We start from the raw sequence: 22,530 nt of genomic DNA, 5'->3' as shown, positions 1-22,530 counted from the left end.
GAATTACAAGAAGGCATTCATTCCCTGTAAGCTCTGAATTGCAAAAAGACGTCCCCTGTCACCCTTTCAGCTGAGCACTTTTGTGCAGTGTACAGACTATACAACCTCACTTGGCCACCTTGCCTATCTGACACTTTCAAGAATGATTATCTTCTGAGTGTAAAATATTCCAAAGTCACGGAGATGATAAGAGTTCCACATTCATTTGCTGTCTCTCACAATTAGATTTCAAGCTTTTGAGGGCAGGAACCATAGTTATTCTCCTGTGTAGTTGGTGCTAAGACCTCAGTGTCCAGCCAATGAAGTGACTCAGCAAGTGTTGTGTCAGTCCTTGGCTCTGAAGGAACCCAGCAAAACTCTCGCAGGTAAGATTTGACTGACACCTACAAGTGACCTTGGGGGACTCTGTCCCACTCCAGCCCATTTCTCAGCTTTGGAACACATCCAACCTATTCCTTCAAGCTCCTGCCTTTCTGGAATGCTGCTCCTTCTCTGTTTGACCAGACACACTTGGAGAATTGTCAGCTCAGACATCCCCTCCTCAGAGAGCCTTCTCTCCCAGAAGCCTCTATTGAAATCAACTTCTTCCTCCTTCAGTTCCCCAGGCGGTCTTTCCTTTCTAAGCCCCCATTCCCGATTCTTCAAAGTGCTTCTTCAGAAGCAGCTCAAGTGTTCATTTCTGAGCTATGTTGGCATCTGGGCGGCGTATCCCAAAATACTCGAGGACCTCCTCTCTGCTTCTGTCCTAGGTGTTTCTGAGGACTGGACCCGTGCCTGGCTCTCAGTGGCTGTTGCATCAGCGGCCATCCGGGCCCCTGGCTGCACATGTTTTCCAGCAGCGCGCCTCTCTTCACAGCAACAGAAACATTTGCATCCCTCGATTAGCATTGCCTGACACTTGGTTGACACGTTTCCCAAGCTTTTTCTCACCCCTTCTCTGGTTTTGTTTTCACAACTTGTAGGAGATGAGAAAAGAAATGATTATTTCCATTTCACTCATGAGGCACCTTCCGTCGGGGAGGCAGACATCTCATTCTCTGGTGACGGGGGCCTGCCGCCACTCGCTCGCTGGGGTGTCGGGAGCTCAGTGGACCCCTGGGGAGTGGTGACAGCATGGCTTTAGTTTCATCCTCTTAACTCTTGCCTGAAGTTAAGCATTCGTTATCCTTCGAATTCCCACTGCGTGTGAGCCCTGAGGTCCGGAGGCTGACGGGGTGTGAGGATTGAGTATCCTTGTCAACTCCAAGATCCTATGAGTACAGCTCACGGGAGTGATGTCAGAACCCGGCATCGCAAGCATCCATAGGGGTCCTGCTTTTCTTTCACCCACTCTCCATGCATTCATTCTTTTGGAGTATCTCTTCCAGGGGCAGGCAGCCTAGAACCTCTATTCGGGACTGTTTGGCAAATGCCTTGGTATAGCGTGGCAGGTCTGTGTCTCGGCTGACATAGGCACTTTTAGAACCACCCAGACTTGGCACCTTTATAAGTTCCCCCCCAGGTGTCTCTGATGGGCAGCCGATGTCGAGAATGGTTCTCAATGGCCTGGCCTTGTAATCAGAGACTCTGCTTTAACCGGGGGATGGGAGCCATTGGCTGGTCTCTATGCCATGGGTGCCGTATGAAGAAAAATGACGGTGGTCTCCATGGGAAGACCCCTTCCATTCTAGACCAGCCGAGAGCAGGTTCACTTGATGCTTGTCTGGGATCAGCCTTTGCTAGCGCTGCTCAACAACAGTGTGATCTAGGCTAACTTTACGTCTCTGATTAACTCGTCTATCTATGGAACAAAGCCATGAACTACATGGCAGAACCTCTATGGCACCAAATAAAAGAAAAAGAATATATGTAAAGTATACGTGAAAGAACCTGGGACCACGCCTAGTGTGTTCCTGGCACAGAGGAGGAACTCAACCACCGTGAATTGAAAAGATTCACATATTATCCTGCCTCTCATAGGAAAATTCTACATATCAACCAATCACCTTGTTCGAGGACCTTCTATTTGCAAAGAATTATGATAGGATTTAGAAATTTTTTTTTCTTTCTGTGCATAAGAGGGAGAGATGGAAAGATGCATGAATGGGTAATGTTAGAGAGTGTCTGCCTGGTGTTGGCAGACAGGAAAAGAAGGGACCACATGGAGCTCTATCTCTGTAACACACATCGATTTCTGCATCTATATTCCTAATACAGACCTGAATGTAGTAAAGGTTAATCAGAGATAAAATCAATAGGCTGTGTGGGGGTGCCTGGGTGGCTCAGTTAGTTAAGCAGCTGACTGTTGGTGTGGGCTCAGGTCATGATCTCAGGGTTGTGAGATCGAGCCCTGCTTCGGGGTTCATGCTTGGCGAGGCATCTGTTTGAGATTCTCTCCCTCTTCCTCTCCCCTCCCCCTGCTTGGGCATGCGCGCTCTCTCTCTTTCAAAGAAATAAATAAATTACATATTAAAAAAAAATCAGTAAGCGATGTGGGCAAGGAAAAAACAGTTTTCCTTGGGGAGACGGGGGGATGCCGGGGTGGGGTGGCATTTGAGCTGGGTTTCTTGAAAGATGTGCATTTCAGCAGGTGAGGAAGAACCAGAAAGAGTGTTCCAAGCCGAGGGATGACCCGGATGAAGGCTGGGAGGCTGAGGAAAGAATTTGCAGGCATCTGTTGAGAATCCATTAAGGGAAGGCTTTGCCTGCTTTGCTAAGGAATTTGAACCTTTAACCTGAAAGCAAGTGGAACTGTTGGGAAGTTGCATCTTGGAGATAGGCTCCAGTTGGAGCTTTTGGTTCATTGATCCTAAAGCGGGCTCGGAATGCAACACCATGCTCAATGTCTTCCTCCTCACCCTGTCCCATGGCAGACTCTTTATGAGGAGCAGATGCTTTCTATGAGGATTCTGCTTTCTAACCTGGGGTCCCGGTATGGCATACAGGTCCTGTCCTTTTGCATCGCTCCTGGAATCTGTTTCTTTATCAAATTGATTTTAGAGTGCTACCCCATTGGATTATCTGCTTAGCTTTGTGTTTTGGTGCATCTCCTGGAAAGTATCTTAGATGATCTGCTCCCCCTACCACACCCCATTTATCCTAAACTTCCCACAACCTTTATCCAGGGTGGACTTGTATGCCCCCGATCTGAAAGCAGTCTGGATATTTGCTTTGGTGCATCTTGGCCTGGGGTGGTTCGCTTGTCTGCAGACTGGAGGCAGGAGGACTGGATGGATGTGAGTGTAAGTGTGGGTTGAGATGATTATGGCCAGGACTGGGGCTTATCACGGGCCTGCCGGGTTGCAGGGAGGGAGCACTGTGTGGGAAAGACACCATGATGTCAGAACCAACAGCGCTGTAATTTGCCTATGACTTCATTATGCATCCAGCTTATCTCACTGAACATCTGGTCTCCTGACTCACCACTTGCTTTCATTTGTTCACTGTGGTCTGAAGTCTTGAAAATATTACCTACAATCTTGAGTCATCAGGACTGGTGACCTGGGGTAGGTTCTGGAGGGTTGGTGTCAAGCCCTTATTTTATTTTTAATTTTTAAATTTTTTAAATAAACATATAATGTATTATTAGCCCAGGGGTACAGGTCTGTGAATCATCAGGTTTACACACTTCACAGCAGTCACCATGGCACATACCCTCCCCAATGTCCATAAAGCCCTTATTTTAAGTGCTGATACTTCTTTTATTAAAAACAGGGAGATTTGTTATCCAAACATTAGACCTGTTAACTAAGACCTGGGGCAGAAGGAGGGGGCCAGGAGACATTCTCAGACCATCCAAAACAGTGACTATGCATAGAGATTGGGACGTGATTTTGACAACGGAAGACCATTAGGTAAGGCTGACCTCTGGGCTCCCCTGGAGCCACCTGGCAAGGTGAGCCCTTCCCCGAGCAGGCCCTTCAGACAGGGATGTGGTTCCCAATGTCGCTGCACATTGGAATCCTCCGGGGATTTTTTCAAAACACAGACAGTTGGCTGTGACCCTGACATTCTGACTTCAGCGGTACGCAGCACAGCCTGGACTCTGGGGTTTTTAAAACATCCCAGGGGAGTCTAATGTGTAGCAAAGTTTGGGAGCCTCTAGAGTAGAGGGGAGTAGGAACGAGCACACTTGAGCCAGCACCAGAATCACCGGGAGGACTCCTGTAAAAACACACGGCCGGGCCCCACCCCGGAGTGCTAAGAATGTGCGTTTCTCTCCAGTTTCCCAGTGATGCTGACAGAGCCACACTCTTCAGAGCCACTGGCGTAAGAGAGCTGGGTCTGGCTTTGCCGTTAGGAGCTGTGCGACCCTGAGCATGTCCCCCAGTCTTCAGAAGGACAGTTCCTGCTTTTATAACATGAGGCAGCCACGGTGATTAACTTGTGGGTCTCTGTGTGTGAAGCGAGATGATATTTGCAAGTTCCTGAACCCGGGGCTTGGCCCACAGAACCCTTGCAACCCATTATCGGTGTGTTTCTGTAGGTTCCCTCGTGTCAGCTGGTGAGTGATGTCCATGTGAACCTCTGTCCCTGTGGGTCCCACTTTTGGGTTTTATGGAAGAGGAAAACTGTTACTCTCAGGGTTTGGCCTGTGCTTTGCGGTGGGGGGGGGGGTCCAGCAGGGTAGGGGCTCACGCTGGGGGCGTAGGCCCATGCCGTTCAATGATTGTCCGCTGGGCCCTTCAGCCGAAGCTGGGCGGGCACCAGCTGGATGGAGGCCTGCCCTCCTGCCCAAACTCCACGTCACTCACATTGTGGCCCATCTAGTGTGGTGAGTGGTGGTCCTCCTGGCGTCACCATGGAAACCAAACAGCTACCAAGAGACATGAGAACCAGCTCTAAATGGTGTTGGAAACCACGCCGTGTGTCCCCGAGAGGGGCGTGGGGGATTGCCACGCCATATCTTCCCTTTTTCTCGTGCCATTTGCCCGGCGTTCTCTTCTGTGTATATTTACTTCCCCTCCCGTTTTGCTGAGGAGGGAACTGAGGCACGGCATGCACGTCCCTGCTCGTTGTAGGCGGACAGGATGCCCATGTCAGCCTGCTACTTTGCAGGCCAAGTCGGCACTGTGTTCATCCCCTTCCTGAATGTTACACGGAGGAATGGATTTTCCTTCCTTAATGGCTTTACCGGGTCAACTCTCAGGGACTTTTTGATACGTATAAAATTTCTGTTTTGTTTTTTTAGAGTGGTATAAATCTGGTAACTCTTTATCACTTCCACATGGTTTGAGGGCAAAGTGCCCCAATTTCCATTTTATAGTTTGGGCCACGCAGGGAATGGGGAGAAGACATGTTCAGGATCGGCCCAGGAGGTGAGAGACTGGCTAGCTCACTCCGTTTCCAGTTCTGTTTGGCCAGAGTGAAATTCTGGCCGTGCCCAGGGACTCCCAGGGGTGTCAGCCTGGGTTTTCTTCTGTTCTCCCTGGACTGAGACCTGAATGAGAGAGAGAGTTAGGGAATGACTGTAGAGAGGCCATGGGAGGTGGTCGTGGCCAAGTTACTCCTAGATAAGGGCATCACCCCCCCACCCTTCCAGGGGAGTTATTTTGCCTCATAGAGGGTGCTAGTAACAGAACAGAGCCTAGACACCCGGCCCCTGCCTGCCTTCCTCACTGGGGTTCCTTTCCCTGTGCCCTGATATGCGCAGGCATTTACCTATGCCCGGACAACTGGGTATCCAATACTCTCCTTTGATATTGCTTGTTATGACTGGTGCAACACCGTTCCTGGAGAGGGGGGTAGGATGTGGTCAACAAAAACCCTGCCCACGTGGGCCGCACACGTGGCCTATAGGCACCACATACAGAACAGTCACTGGCATTGGGCTGACTGCTCTAAGTAGCTGTGTTGCATTTAAGCCTCACAGCTCATGGGGGCAGTGATTAGCCTCCCTGTGCCCAGATCAGAGAAGTAAAGCCACTTGCCTAGGATGACACAGCAAGCAGCAGGCAAGTGGCAGAGTGAAGGTTTAAAGATAGGTTTGGTCGATTTCCCAATATTCTTCAGCCACTGGACTACACCGCTGCCTGACCTGCAGGCTCAGGAAGATTCTGTCTCGGAGAGAAAGCAGCAAGCCACACAAAGGAAGACGGCCCCCTGTCCACCCTGAACTTTTGCAGACTGATGTGGTGTTCTGCAAAAATACAGTTGCTCAGAAATTGGCTCCTAGAGCGTCACGGCGAAGGCCATCATCTAACTCATGTTGGTGCAAAAAGTGAAAACACTTCAATTAAGTGTATTATTTCAAATATGAAACATTTGGCTATTTGATCTTTTTTTTTTTTTTCCCCATCATCAATATGACTAATGTGTCACTTGTCTGAAGTTTCCCGTTCACGTAGACCCTGCCTGCCTGCACGCTTCCCTCTTTCTGGGGACCGTGACAGAAAGGAGAGATGGAAGTTTATTTTTAATTTGGCCACCGAATGAACATCGAAATCTTCCCTTCCAGCAGCTGAGCCTCTGTGTTTTCTCACCAGGGTATTAATTACCTGGTTCTGGGAATGGCCAGCCGGGCAGTTCCCGTGGCTCTGCAGCTCTAGCGGCCACAGCGCCGTGGCTCGTGGACGCAGCAGGATTCAGAGGCTTCGGCAGGGAGCCTCCTCCTCCTCAAAAAACTCAGACACAGGTATGGGCTAACTTGTTAAACACATTTATTGATTTCTTGACAGTAACCAAACACAGTGAGTGACCATTATAAACAAGGAAAGAAAGGCATTCGTTTGTATTTTGTGAGATCCGGCTGCACCTGGAGAGAAAAGACACCCCCTTCCCAGAAATTTACAAGGCAAAGTGCATTCCTTCAAGGGAGCATCACAGGGGTGGGAGGGGGATGGCAGTTTTGAAACGCAAGAAATCTGTCGCCTGCTGTCTCAGGCGGAAGCTCACCTTGTATGAATGATCGAGCCATGGAGTGGAATTAAAAGTTATACTTGCTTAGCAAATGCATTCCTGATTGCCACAAACTCAGTCAAAACTGGCTGCAAATGAACAGAACATATAGATGAAGGAACAAGTGAAATCAAAGAATGCAGTTGTAATGGAATCAGGGCTTCGCCTGTAAGGAAGGAGAACAGACCAAAGGCGGAAAAATGAAATTAACTTGTTAAACACATTTATTGAGCTGTTAACAATAACCAAACACAATGTATGACCTTTGGAAAACAAGAAACAGTGAATGGATCGATTCTGATCTTGGCAAATCCTACTACAGATATGTGACGAAGAGGGGAAATAATTCCATTTCTTTATAGTCTGCAGTGATATATATACAATGTGTATCTCTTCAAGGTCTGTCCTTTTCTTTTTAATTTTTTTTGGGGAGTAAACAGAAGAATCATAATCTAGAAATAAGTGTCCTTGGCCAACTTTATCCTGGTTCACCTGTCACCAGAGGATCCTAGGACACCACCCGAGATAACTTGATGCCAAGAACAAAGTCCGCTTGATGCTGTCGGAACCGTGTTTTCTCCTCTCTCTCTTTTGGAAGAATTTTGTATGTACAAAGGCTGAAAAGTCTCATTGGGTAGATTTATTAGTTCAGGAAAACAGTATCAAAATTGTAATCAGGTTAACTGGTTGTTTTCTTCTAAGACCTCTTTTGAACGAGCCTGTATTTTCTGAAACTTGACTTCCCATCCTGGAGGCCATGTGAGTATGTCTGTGTGTAGATATGTTTGCATGTGTGCCTGTGTGTGTGTGTGTGTGTGTGTCCGTGAGTGTGTGGAAGAGATGTGTTCCTCTGCCATGGTTTTGCAGATACTTTTCATGAAGAAAGGGCCAATCCAAAGAGTGAATGAGGCTTGAGGGAGAGAGGGAGAGAGAAGAAAGAGGGGGGCATTCTAGGTTACATCAATTCAAAGTTGTAGCATTTCTTCTTGAGATTCTTCTTGGTCTCGTTCCCTACTTGAGGAGCCATTCATTTACTAGAAGGAGAGAGAAAGGAAAACACACACACAAACAACACAAAACGAGGCATAGTTGAATTAATGCACACAGAGTATAGGGGGCTTACTCCAAAGGGGATGGGACAGTTCTGTAAATTCTGCGTATGTGTCCCAACCACCCACTCAACTTCCTCATAAACCTCTAGGCCCAACCCGTCCCATAGGGTTGTTACTGGTCACAGGTGGCTACCATAAATTCAAACTAATTAAAATGAAAACTAAAAATTTAGTTGCGTTGCTTGCTAGCCACCCTTCAAATGTCTGATAGCCACATGTGGCTGGTAGCGACCATATACTGAACAATGTAGATACAGAACATTTCCAGAGTTGGCAGAAAGTTCCAGTGGATGGCAGTGCTCTAGACAAGGGGACAGATGACAGCCCACAGACCAAATACAGTCTGTGATCTGCTTTTGGGGATTGGCCACACCCAATCATTTACATATTGTCTCTGGCTGCTTTCACTCTACAACATAAGAATATAGCAGAGACTATATGACTCAAAAGCCCAAAGTATTTACCAATTGCTCCTTATAAAAAAATTTTATGACCCCTGCTCTAGACTGTGAGCTCTGTGTGGAGGGGGCCCTCTCTGTCGTCATCCCCTCTATATTCCCATCACTTAGCTAAGTGCCTGGCTAGGCTCATCATAACTACATGTTGAAAAAAGGGATGGCTCAATGAATGGCAGCTTTTTCTGGTAGTTCTGGTGGAAGGGAACAGACAATTATAGTTTTGACACTTTGGGTGTGTCTGACAGAGAAAAAAGAAAGAAGGAGATGCAGGAGAAGCAGGAGAGATAAAGTGGGGGACCAAGGGGCAGCTGCCTGGTAACGTCATAGCCCCCATATTTGGGTGGCACGTTATTGTTACAAAGGGCTTCCCCATCCAGGCTCTCGTTTGCTCCTTGCGAGTCATGAAGTAGACGGTATAGAGACTATCATGAAAGAAACCAGGTCCGGGATGGGGGGAAATGACTTGGCTGGGTTTACATGGCTTGGTAATGACAGAACCAGGCCAGGAGCTCAGGTGTGTGGATTCCTTGTTGAAGACATCTCCATGACTCCGTTCTACCTCCATCTTCCTTTCTATGTTGAGATTTTACCAGAATGATCAAGAGATACTTAGCATGCTTAGGAAAAGAGAGAGAGAGAGCTGGGTGTGGATGAGAGGGTTACAGGAGGCAGGAGTCATCTTCAATGTCTCCTTTAGTAGGGAAAATTGTCACTTCTAGGGACATAGCACCGGAAAAAGATGTGCTCACAGGTGTTACCTCATTGGATCCCAGTGGCCCCGCATCCAAAGTATTTGCTCCCCTTTTGGGAGAAAGGGGGTGGGGTCCATTGTGCCCATAGCTAAAAGCTTGAATGCTTCTTGTTGTCCTGTTCTAACAGATAACATTGGAAAATCAGCCTCCCTGGGCGCTTGGGTAAAATGGCAATAAAAATGCTGTCTTACGCTAAGCAAAACAAGTCAGTCAGAGAAAGACAAATACCATACGATTTCACTCGTATGTGGAATTTAAGCGACAAAACAAACGAGTAAAGGAAAAAAAGAGAAAGAGTGAGGCAAACCAAGAAACAGACTAACTACAGAGAACACACGGATGTAAGGGAGGGTGGGTGAACCAGGCGGTGGAGATGAAGGGGTGCACGCGTCGTGCTGAGCACCAGGTACCGCACGGCAGTGCTGAGTCATTATGTTGTACACCTAAAGCGGATATCACGCTGTATGTTAACTAGCTGGAGTTTAAAGAAAAACATAAAGAAGAAGAAAACGGAAAAATACCTCCCTGGCTCCCATCCGTTTAGAGTCCTATGGTGCTGAATATACTAGAGGCTTAAGAAGAGGTCTGCAACTTTCTGCAATGTCCTTAATGTAATGATTTGTAACTACGCAGAAAAATGTGTATAACCCTATGCCAAATATTCTTTCATGGGAGTACTTTCTTCCTTGTGAAGACTGTATCCCAGGCAGCTGTCCTAATCCTAATGTGAGCTTCGATAAAGCTTCCTTCCTCCCTCCCTTCCTTTTTTTTTTTTTTTTTTTTTTAATGCTGTGAACGGGAAGGCATTTGAAGGTTTGGCACCCTTCTTCCAGCCCCATCTCTGCCTGTCTGTCTCTATCTCTGCTTATCTCCAATGATACAGAGGTTTCACGAGCAGGAAAGCACCATACAAATGGAAGGTTGGGGTGGGGGGGTGGGGGTCTCATTGTCATTTGTGGTCGGGTTTGTAACGAGAGGCGCCCCCCTCCCCCCCGCTGGGGCCCGCCGCCCTCGGCGCCAGCGCACCCACCTCTATACTGAAGCTTCTGGGCTCGGTTGTTGGGACAGTCCTTCCCCTGTAAACTGAAGTTGATGTTGGTGCGGATACAGCGGTTGTTGAGTGGCTGCACGGGTCTGAAGTTGTCACTCATGCTCAGAAAGATCTGAGACGGCTGGTTCTGGCTGAGCAGCCGTAAGGAATGCATCTGCGGAGAGAGACACAGCTGAGTCCCACCTACCCTCCTAAATACGCTAGGGAGGGAGTGGGACGGTGTGCCCAAGCCAGGCGGTCCTAGCCGCCTGGGACGGGGGACACGTGAGCACCGCAGAGACCCCTGTTTCATGGATTCGGGTTGCTGCGGGTCTCCTGACGCCTCTGTGCATGGAACGAGCCTGGCATCGACCTCACCAGGTCATGCATGTCTCTGAGCAAGTCCTTGGCTCTCTCTTAAGCTCAAACGTGCCGTCTGTGGAAGCAGGAAATCCATCTAGTTGTTCTCCAGGGTCCCTTTTTCCTCCAACACCTCATGGTTCCAGAACTTCCAATAATTCAGGGAATTCTGTTCCCCCCACATGGGTGTTATCCACACCGCAGTGATCAATCCAGGGGTCAGAGCTAAAGGAAGCTGGATCAATGTGGTTCCTTTTCTGGGACTATTGGGACCAGGAGGCTGGACTAAAGCATTTTCTGCCGTGTTCCAGCCCAGGACTGCAAAGCAAAGGAAGGCTTTCCTGTCTCTAACAGGAAAGAAGAACAAAGCGAATGTGTAATGAGGAGAGAAAGAGAAGGGAGAGGACAGACTTCTCGTGACTTCCCGACATTGGTTTCTGCTCTCAACTTCCATAAGATGTCCCAATATCTCTTGAATACCTCCTTTTTTCTAAGTAAGGTATCTGGAGGGGGTCATGTCACCAAAAGAATCCCAATCAACACAGATAGGGTTGGAGCCTTCAAATGGTTCAGGTTGTTGGGTTGTGAGTACTGTCCTGTCAAGGAGATTGGATTCTGGGGCACCTGGGTGGCTCAGTGGGTTAAGCCTCTGCCTTTGGCTCAGGTCATGATCCCAGGGTCCTGGGATCGAGCCCTGCATCAGGCTCTCTGCTCAGCAGGGAACCTGTCCCCCAGCCCCCTCCGCCGCCTGCCTCTCTGCCTACTTGTGATCTCTGTCAAATAAATAAATAAAATAGGGGCGCCTGGGTGGCTCCGTGGGTTAAAGCCTCTGCCTTCGGCTTGGGTCGTGATCCCAGGGTCCTGGGATCAAGCCTCACATCGGGCTCTCTGCTCAGCGGGGAGCCTGCTTCCTCTTCTCTCTGCCTGCTTCTCTGCCTACTTGTGATCTCTGTCTGTCAAATGAATAAATAAAATCTTTAAAAAAATAAATAAAATCTTAAAAGAAAAAGAGATTGGATTTTGATTCCTTTGCTCCTTTTCCTTTCAAGTTTTATACATGATTGTAGAATGCTGGAACAAGAGTGGGTGTCATAACTCCACTCGTTATAAAGGAGAGGCACATTCCTTTCATTTAAGTGGGGGGTGATGGTTGTGGGAGTGCACAGTGAGCCGGGGGCAAGGCTCGCACCCAGTGCTCAGACCTGGTTCTCAGGTAAGTTCAAGGGCATACGAGTCCTGTGAGATGTTCTAAAAATACTTCACATTTCAACAGTTTGTGAAATGCTCAACATTCTCTGTCTCTTCTTAGAGACTGACACAGGTATGATCAATTTAAAGACCCTGACAAGTTTCCCAGTAAGGAAATCTATTTAAGTTTTTTATTTTTATTTTTTTATGTAGGCTCCATACCCAGCATGGAGCCCAACCCAACACCAGGTTTGAACTCAATGACCATGAGATCGAGATCTGGGCTGAGATCAAGAGTTGGACGCTTAATTACCTGAGTCACCCAGTTGCCCCTATTTAACTTTTTTAAAATCTCTCTTTTTCAATATATTTGGACACACCATCCATTTTGCTCACTTGCTGTTTGAACATAACGACTGCAGCACACACTCTGGGAGCTGACCTTGCTGTCTTTTCTCATTCAGACATGTGGGATGCTTCTACAATTCATTCATGCTAAGCCATTTCAGATGCTGGTTTTCTTTTCTTCTTTTTTTTTTTATTTAAAGATTTTGTTTATTTATTTGACAGAGATCACAAGTAGGCAGAGAGAGAGGAGGAAGCAGGCTCCCTGCCGAGCAGACAGCCCGATGCAGGGCTCAATCCCAGGACCCTGGGATCATGACCTGAGCTGAAGGCAGAGACTTTAACCCACTGAGCCACCCAGGTGCCCCGAGATGCTGGTTTTCAAACCTAGGTGTGGTGATTTCAGTTGTGGACCTCCAGAATTCATAACTTGAAGTCCTAACTCCCTAGTATCCCAGAATCTGACCTGATTTGGAAATAGGGTCATCACAGGTGTAATTAGTAGTTAAGATGCGGTCATTAGGGTGGGCTCTAATTCAGGGTGACACAGGTGTCCTTATAAAAAAGGGGATTTGAGGGGCGCCTGGGTGGCGCCTCAGTGAGTTGGGGCCTCTGCCTTCAGCTCAGGTCATGATCCCGGGGTCCTGGGATCGAGCCCCGCGTTGGGCTCTCTGCTCGGCGGGGAGCCTGCTTCCTCCTCTCTCTCTCTGCCTGCCTCTCTGCCTGCCTCTCTGCCTACTTGTGATCTCTGTCTGTCAAATAAAAAAAATCTTAAAAAAAAAGGGGGGGATTTGGGCAGAGATGCAGGGGAAGAATGCCAGGTCAAGATGAAGGCAGGGTGGGCAGTGCTTCTAGGAGCCAAGGAACACCGGAGATTCCCAGCCATCACCAGAAGGACAGGTGGGGAGCAGATTCTTCCGTACATCCCTCAGAAGGGGCCAACCCTGCTGACTCCTTAATCTTGGATTTATAGCCTCCCGAGCTGTGAGGCAGTACGTTTCTGTCGTGTAAGCCAGGAGTTTATGTTACACTCTGTCAAAGCAGTCCTAGAAAACTCATCAACAGGCCCTCCATAAACTCAGCCGGGCTTGACGCCATCTTCCCCATTAGCTGAAAGACCACAGAAGGGCTCACCTGCATCCTGGTTATATAGACGGGTTTGTTCATTATTATCCAACTTGCCGTCTCATAGCAGGGTGGGATAGTCATCGACCCGTCATACGTAATGAAACTAGAGGTCTCTGGATATAGTTCCTCTATATTAAGTCCCTGTAGTAAATATGCATCATCTAGAGAAGGAAATCAGAAAGACGTAAGAGTTAGGTTTCTTGAGCACAAGCTGGGATGGCTGATCGTTTCTTTTTCTTTTCAGATTTCAGAAGACCGTATCTGCCAGGATAGGCTACAAAAACGAGCAGCCCTCCCTCCCCCGATCTCAGTTATTTTCAACAACAGAAGCTTATCTCTTGCTCACATACACTTTTACCCTAAGTTGAAATGGAGGGAGCTTCCTCCATTGTCACTGCTGTCCACAGTCTGGGACTCAGGCCCTGGGAGCAGCTGCCATCTAGACCCTTATGAGTAGCAATGAGAGAAATCAACCAAGATGAAGCATATGTTGGCTCTTAGATCTCCCATCCCAGAGGGGGCACATGTCACTTCTGCTCACATTTTGGTAGCCAAAGAGGTAACACGGCCAAGGCTGACATCAGGGATTCAAGGAGGAACATTTCTCCAGCAGGATGGGGCACCGAATATTGGCGAGGCCACAAGAATGACCCAAGTCCTTGCTTGTGGTCCCTGAGACCTAGACCCATAGCATTATAGTCGTAATGAAATACACAGTTAAAGACTTCAGGGTCAACTGAAACATTGCCTGGTTGCCATTCTCATTTTATACCTTTGCTTAATTAAAAGAACATTAAGAAAACACTTTCAGAAAAAAAAAGCAAATCAGGCCAAATCAATCATGAGATTCAACAGTTAAGTCCAACAACTGCCTTCATTCTTTGTGGGTCTCTTCCCTATCGCACCCATGCACATAGCCTTTTCCCTTTGCACACCTATTTGAGGTAGTCAGATTCATATGTATTTTACTATTAAATATGCTTTTTCAATTATGAAACTGACATAAGTACATATCAGACTATATGGAGAAAAGAGAGACAACCAGAAGATAATCAATACCTCAGTCATCTGAAGCAGTGGCCATGAGCATTTTGGTTTATTTCATTCCGATTTTTAAATTCAGTGCATGGGTTATACCTTTGTGAACACTGTAACGCACCGAAGTTTTCAAACACCCACAAATTCCAATGAATGACTCTCACCCTCCTCCTCTCTGTAGGATCTCTTTAAGATCCCTCCCCTTCTTTCTGCACATGCTTCCTCTCTTCTCCTGCCTTCTAAAACACCATGCTTGGTATTCCCATTTTTCTGGCCATTCTTTCTCAGGTTCTGTTGCTGGGTCCTAATTCTCCACCTGCTTCTCTCAGTAGAGACAAGCAGGGGACAAGTCCAAGGCTTTTTTTTCCTTCCTCAATCTTCAGTGAGCAGCCCATCTACCTCCATGGCTTCCGTTGCCCTCTGTATCCCAGTGATTCCAGATCTAAGTGTCTGGGGGTCTTGTATCCCCTGTTTGCCATGAGCGTCCACCATTGTGGCTGGTCCGGGAGGCCAGGGGAACCCAGTGCCTGGGAGGTGGAGGGAAGAGCCTGTCTCCTTCAGTCCTCCTAGATTCTCTCATCCATGTTTCCAACTCCCAATGGAAAACGACTAACTCTTCAGTGGTTGACATAACCTCTCAGGTTTAGGACTGTGCACATATAAGGGTACAATAAGGGACTTTCACATACAGCTGGAACCTCACAATGACCTCTAAGACTGGTCAGGCAGATAATAACATCCCCATTGACAAGATCAGAGAGGCACAGTACCCTCCTTAATATCTCAGAGCTGGCTGGGGACTACAGAGTAGGAACCGGAACCCAGCTCTCCTGACTTCCAGACCAAAGTCACTCATTCACTCAACACGTGTTGGATAAGCACCAGCTGGTGCTGGGCATGGGGTGAGGGAGGGTCTGGGGAGAGAGCAGTGAACAGGTAGATGCGGTGCCCACCGTCATTCTATGGAGACACACAAAACCCGCCAAATAAATAAATGTGGGCTCTCCTATCAGGTGGTGATGAGTACACCTTGGCCAGGCCTGTTCCTCCCTTCGGATCCTGAGCATCAGGGAGGCTCACGCATTTTCCTGGGCAAAAGCCTCCTTCCCTTCCCATCTCTTCCTCCAGAAATTGCTCACTCAATTTTCTCTGATAAAAAAGAGTCATGTCTGCCAAGGGAACTTGAATTTCAGGGCTCCTTCCCTCATCAACAGAATTAAGAACAAATCAACTGATCCAGTGGTTTGGAATGATGTAAATAAGACCACTGTCTGCCTGCTTCCCTCCACAACTGCTCCTCCTGGCCTCTGACCACCCCGAGGGGGGGACCCGAACGTCTCCAGAGCTATGTCCACAGCATGAGCATGAGACGGACAGAGTGATCCGGCTTGATGTGGAGGCTAACCCCAGGGGAAAAGACTTTCTTTCACTTTGCATTGGAATGTGTCCACCCTCCCATCTGAACACCATAGACTCCAGACAAGCCCAGGAGAGACACGGTGACGGGACTACGGCTGCCCTGGGGGTCTGGACTCTGGCCTGTGGGGGCAGATGCTTCCCTCCAAGGCCACGGTGTCCACAGCACGCACTGATGGGACGCTCCTAGGGAGTCCCATCCGGCGTCAACACAATCCGTTTCCATTGAAGCGCCATCCCGTGGCTCTGTTTCTTAAGCCCCTAATACACGTCAAGCACTGAGCCAGGAGTGGGTGACCGCGATGTCGTTAAGTGAGTGCAGCAAGGAGTGAGTGCAGCGACAGCGACATAGATCTGTGCTGGAACAGGGAGAGGTGGTCACTTCTGCCTGGGGGTGGGGACTCAGGATAGTATTCATCGAGGAGCTGATCTGAGCTGCATTTCGAACGACAGGAGGTCATCAGTGTGTAGCTGGCAGCAAGGTGGCTGCCAAGGGCACTGTAGACATTCCTGCCGGGGAAGGAACTGAGGGCGGAGGGAGAGAGGCACACTGGCTGAGGGCCGGGAGTGCCGGGAGCTGCAGGGGTGGGGAAGGGAGGGGAGTTGTGCAAAATGAGGCCAGCGGAGGGCACAGGCCACACCGGGGACATCGGGGACATCGTACTCTGTGCTGTTGGGCGTCGGGGCTTCCTCCCGCAGGCAATGCGGAGCCACTGAAGGGTTTAGACCAGGGGAGTAGCAAGATGAGATCCACACTTAATGGTGCCTGCCCTGGTTGGCGGTTTGGCCCAAAGAGGAACATACGGAAGGAGAGAAGGAAGCATTCGGCTCATCATTACGAAAGGTCAATGTGATTTGCTTAACCAAGCTTGCACGCAGAGCATATTGGGTACTCTGGCGTGCGGCTATTACTGTATTTTATTTTATTTGGGGTGGTGGGGAGGAGGGAAGGAAGGAGGCGGTGGAACGAGGGGGCATTCCAGGCACGGTTGGGATAAAGGAAGAGAACATTTATGTTTCTCTGGAACCAGAAGCAGCCTCTGTGCCGCATCCATGCTCGAGGCAAGTGTTGGTGTGTGTGTGTGTTGGGGGGCAGGCGAGGAGCAAGACGCTATGTTCCGAGATGTAATCCACACAGCAGGGTGACAGCATGCTTCCAAAACACTGTTGCGCCCATGTCCCCGACTCCACCCACTGGCGTCCTGCCAGGAGGTTCCTCTTCACCCACGTCCCCCGAGAGATGCAACACTCCGTCGGACAACTCGGGCAGCTTGAGGGCCGTCTGAGCCTCCCATGATCCTTATTTGCCACTTGGTTCTTTCCATGAACCTTGCAGATTTCCATTTCACCTTTCACCCTTCTTCTTCTTCTTTTTTTTTTTAAAGATTTTATTTTTAAGTCATCTCTATACCCAACATGGGGCTTGAACTCACAACCCCGAGATCAAGAGTCACACGCTCCACGGACTGAGCCAGCCAGGTGCCCCACCTTTCTGCCTTTTTTATTTCCTCACGCTCCAGAACTTGGAAAGACCCAGTGTGAAGAGTGTGAGCACTGGACTCAGACCTGAGTTCGAATGCTGACGGGGCTGCTCCCCTTCCGTGTGACCTTGGATGTGCAGGTAACCATGTGAGCCTCAGTTTCCACATCTGTAGTATGCAGGTGGTTGGGTAGCCATAGAACTGAATGTATGTGTCCCCCTAAAATTCATATTTTGAAGTCTTAACCCCTGATGTGATGGTATTAGGAGGAAGGGCTCTGGGGAGATCATTAGATTGCGAGGATGGAGCCCTCTCGGATGGGATTAGTGCCCTTATAAAAGGGACCACAGAGAGCACTCTCCTTGAGAAGAGGCAACAAGATTTCTGCGACCCAGCAGAGGGCCCTCACCAGACCCCAGCCACGCCGGCACCCTGATCTCAGAATTTCAGCCTCCAGAATGGTCAGAAGTAACTTTCTGTAGCTTGTACGCCACCCATCAGTGGTAGTTTAGGAATGCAGCCCGAAGGAACTGAGACAGAGTCCTTGCCTCTGAGCTGTTTGAAGAACAAATAAGACCACACTTTTCCAGTGCAGATGGTCCCCAACTCAGGATGGTTCAATTTACGATTTTTCAACTTTATATTGGTGTGAAAGCCATCCTCCTTCCGTAGAAATCATACTCCAAATTGTGAATTTGGATCTTTTCCCAGACCAGCCGTCCTCTCCTGGGATGCCGGGCAGTGAGCCGAGGCTCCCCGTCAGCCCCCGGAGCATGAGGGGTCAACAGATGGGAACCTCCCGCCGTTCTGTACACACACACAACCATCTACGTTCAATTTCCCACTTTCAGCGCAGTATTCAATACATTGCATGAGATAACCAATGCTTCATTATAAAATAGGCTGTGTGTTAGATGATTTGCCCACTGCAGGCGAGCATAAGGGTTCCGAACATGTGTGAGGTCAGCCAGGCTGAGCTGTGATGTTTGCCACTAGGATGTTTTCAACTTACAATGGGTTTATTGAACGGAACCCTATGGTAAGTCAAGGAAGATCGGCACCTGGCACAGGATCTGGCGTACGGCACTGGGCAGCACTGATGTCACCACCCCCCATTCCTTGCCCAGGATGACCTCTTCCCTGGGATAAGCACTGCTTGACCTCCCTGAGGTCTCCTGGCACTCCCCAGCTGGGTTAGGGCCTTCCTTTTTCACTGTATTTATTGAGCCACTGCCAATAATAACTCTATTTAAATGTCCCTGCCACCCTGTAAGCCTTTGGGAGAACAGCTTCTGTCTTTGACCTCGGAATCCGCAGGCGTCGGCATGGGGCCCACCACATAGTGGGTGCTCAAGGAACACTGGAGGGATCGGTAAACCAGTTTCTGCCCCACAGCTCCACCTGCTGATAGTGCTGGGCAGGGGCTCAAGGAGGAAGAGGCAGCATCATTCGTCAGATGATGGAGAAAGATCTCTGAGGCCCCAGTCCGTACCCCTAGCTTAAATACATGCTGCCCACTCCTCCCCCCAAAATAGGGCACCCCCCCCAAGATATCAGGGCAGGAGTGAGACTGCTGCCTGTCTCCGTCTGGCATCACCGTGTTCCCACACCAAACACATCTGTTGACACTACTGTATTTACACTGCTGACATTAGCATGCATTTAACATGTCATGTTTGTCCCCACGACTCCCCCCACTCTGCCTCGGGCTGCCGTTAAGTCAGTGTTCCAGCTTCTAGGGATTGGAAATTGAGAATCACAGGCTCTCTGTTTACATCCTCTGTTCTCCCCACGGAGACTTGCTTGGTGCATTTGGTGGGATAAAGGCCATGGAAGCTGAGAAAAGAATATGGGCAAACCCTGCAGTTTCCAGCCCTGGGATCAAGGAACGCTGCAGTGTGCTCCAGGGCTGATCAGCTCAGGAACGAACGATCGCCCACTCCCCTGTCTACTCAGCAGCCGGCAAAAAACCGTCAGTGTGTGCATGTCACCGTTACCCTCTGGGCCCTGAGACAGAAAGGAGCCTAAGAACGAACGCACTTGGTGGTGGGTTCTGCTCACGGAACCCTCATGGGTCCGTGTATTCGTCAGTAAGGACGGCAAAGATCTAGAAGTCAGAGTTGTTTGTGGTTGGAGAGATACAGAGTTGAGGGGAAGCTCACAGACCAGTGGGGTGGTCTGTTTGGGTTAAGGATATTTACTGAAAGGAAGCGATGGAAGAAGTTCAAATAAATTTTCATGTTTAAAGAGACGTTTTCTGGGGCACCTGGGTTGAACGTCTGCCTTTAGCCTGGATCATGATTCCAGGGTCCTGGGATCGAGCCCAGCATCGGGCTCCCTGCTCAGCGGGAAGCCTGCTTCTCCCTCTCCCACTCCACCTGCTTTTGTCCCCCCTCTCACTGTGTCTCTCTCTGTCAAATAAATAAATAAAGTCTTTATTAAAAAAATAGAGATTTTCTTTCTTTCTATCCCCCCCCATTTTTCTGCCTTGTCTTTTCTTACCATCTTTCCATCCACCTAACTTCTGTCTATCCAAGCATCATATGAGAATGTAGCTTAGAGGGGGCAAAGCCCTGGACTTCAAGCACGAATCCTAATTTGAGTTTCAGTGTCATTTGTGGCTTTGCCAGGAACTTCTTCCTTGGTGGCTAAGTCCCATGACCTCTTACTGTGGGCACCAGACTACCACTCTGGAAAATTGCTCAGGTCATCTTTAGGTGAAAACAGTCCCTGGACCCCCAAACATCCTTCAACATAAACAAGCTTCTGTAGACGCATCTATCCTCAGTCGGTCCAACTTCTGTGATTCTTTATGCGTCGGCTACATCTCTATAGTACAGGAAGGCCCCTGGGAGAATCGCTAGGGAGAGATCAGTTACCTGCAGTTTATAGCCCGATTTTGTTCTTTGAAATGAGTGGAGAAGTTGACAGATGTGCTCTTAATTTTATGACATGCTTTTACCAAATCTGTGATTTATCTTAAACGGAGTTCTCAGGGATGGATACAACTCTCATGCTGAGTTTTTCCTTCTTTTTTTTTTTTTCTAAAGATTTTATTTATTTATTTGACAAAGAGAGGGAGAAAGGGAGGGAGAGAGAGAGAGAGAGAATAAGCAGGGGGAGGGGCAGGGGGAGAAGCAGGCTCCCCACTGAGCAAGGAGCCCGAAATGTGGGACTCGATCCCAGGACCTTGGGATCATGACTTGAGCCAAGGGCAGACGCTTAACCCACTGAGCCACCCAAGTGCCCCATTTCTTCCTTTCATTTTTTAATAAGAAAAACGTACTGGGGCACCTGCGTGGCTCAGTGGGTTAAAGCCTCTGCCTTCAGCTCAGGTCATCAGGAATCAGCCCGCATCAGGAATCTCTGCTCAGCGGGGAGCCTGCTTCCTCCTCTCTCTCTCTGCCTGCCTCTCTGCCTGCTTGTGATCTCTGTCTGTCAAAGAAATAAATAAAATAAAAATCTTTAAAAAAAATAAAGAAAAATGTACTATGATGACATGCCTAGGACTGAATAGTGGGAGAATCCTTCCCTCTGTCTGAGCTTCAATGACAGACTCTGTTAAGTGTGTCATGTTTACTTATGTGGATTTAACATCGCCCGGTGCCCTGCTCATGAAGTTCCCATTCGGAGAGAGCGGTACCAACGAGCAAAAGACACGGTGTTTCCAGAGATCGATACCGGGCTGGCTTCTGATCAATAAGGAACTATTTGGCAATTTTCTCATATAGAATGACATTTCCGCTTGTAATCTGAGGCAAATTCGAGTGAACTGAAGAAAGGCAATTACCAAAGAATAAAGTAATATGATTTTTTGTTGTTGTATACCAACAGCCGGTGAAAAAATAGGACCCTCCCCCCGAGAATTGGAGTCGTGGAGGGAAGCCCCCCCTTTCCTGTCCCTCATTTCCCGGAGTTTCTACTTAGATTGTAACATGGCAAATGGTTGCTGCATTTCTCGTTCCCTGAAAAACATTTCCAAAGCCATTCTTTTGAAATGAAAGTACAAGTTCAATTAAGCACAGAGAAAGGCACCAGAAGCAATTTGCTTCAACTCCTGGGTATACTTGGTCACATCCAACACCCCCACCCTCTGAGGAGCAGGAGCCCAGAAGGCTTCGCAAGGACCTCTTAGGTATACTTGTATACTTGGTCACATCCAACACCCCCACCCTCTGAGGAGCAGGAGCCCAGAAGGCTTCCCAAGGACCTAAGAGGTCCTTGCTCTCTCCTTGCTTTTAGCCGGGGTCAGGGCAGGAGACCAAACCAAAGTTATAAAGAGGCAAGACAGAAAAAAAAAATGTTTTAAGGGGCTCATACTGTGTGTAAAAAAACACGTTTAAAATCTCTCCTCCGAGTGCCTTTGGTTGTGTATCTTTTTTATTTCCTTGGAGGGAATATTTTAAGACAGTAGCAGGATCTTTTTAAATTTGGACTCTGGGATCTTTTGGATTCCTTCTGAGCTGCAGTTCACCACTGTATTTACAATCAGTGAAATGAACGGAGTATGTGAAATTGAAAGGGAACGAAGCCCCCGAAATGATACACTGTGCTAGGACATCAGAAGAAAGCCTTCATTTGTATGTAATGTTTTATTAACTACTCCCTGTTCCGCATTTAAGAAGGCTCTTTGCACTCCATTAGTTACTGGTTTCACCCTTGAAAATATCATAAAATCTCTCTTAAAAAGAAATAACGTCAGCTCGGTGAAATCAGGTGGATAGTAACATGATAAGAACGTTACCCTTTATGTAATTGGAGCTCTGCAGGTGCTAATTAAATAACACAAGGAAAATGGAGGGATATTGGCATTCTTGCAATATACCACATTAAAAAATTAAAATACTTCGAGTGAATTACTGATATCTCCTCCAGAACATCCATTCAGAGAATCCATTTTTCAGTGTCATGATTTCAGTCTTGACCGTCAGTCTATTGAAGGGGAATTTAACTTTAATAAAATGGATTTTCTTTAGAAGACTTTCTAAATTCAGTCTGAAATTAATTCTGGCTGGTCTTTTCCATTGTCAGTCCTGGTTCGTGAGAGTGTTTTATAAGGTTTACTCAGACATATAAAAGCTAAGCTTCCAAGGAAAGTAGAACCTCTCTAGGCCATTACTAGTTGCTGCATGGTTTCATAGACAGGAACTGGGCGTCATTTAAAGTAAGTCATATTGTGCGCCCAGGATTGCATTCGCCGCGAACATAGTTTTTATTTGGCATTTTGGTGACCTATCTCCCACCCTTCAGGAAGCTGGATTTGACCGCCATGTACCTTTGGACAATTTAGGAATACTCAAAGTAATGTACTTCGTTTATGCCAGTCATTGTCTAGGCCATGGACTG

At 48.1% G+C, this 22,530-nt stretch overlaps 1 protein-coding gene across 1 annotated transcript in view; it reads right to left on the bottom strand.

Moving 5' to 3' along the window:
- Positions 1–7,077: 7,077 nt before the first annotated feature.
- CA10 (carbonic anhydrase 10) overlaps positions 7,078–22,530 on the bottom strand; it is a 495,353-nt gene continuing 479,900 nt past the window's right edge. Inside the window, exons 7-9 of the mRNA XM_080826757.1 lie at positions 13,256–13,410; positions 10,229–10,403; positions 7,078–7,910 (exon numbers count right to left, since the gene is read on the bottom strand). Of these exons, the coding sequence (XP_080682883.1) occupies positions 7,888–7,910; positions 10,229–10,403; positions 13,256–13,410 (353 nt within the window). The 3' untranslated portion in view covers positions 7,078–7,887. The remainder of the gene's footprint in view (positions 7,911–10,228; positions 10,404–13,255; positions 13,411–22,530) is intronic.

Source organism: Martes martes (genome assembly GCF_963455335.1).
Source record: "Martes martes genome assembly, chromosome: 16".
In the NCBI taxonomy this organism is placed as follows: domain Eukaryota; kingdom Metazoa; phylum Chordata; class Mammalia; order Carnivora; family Mustelidae; genus Martes; species Martes martes.
This window is presented reverse-complemented; position numbering and strand designations above follow the sequence as displayed.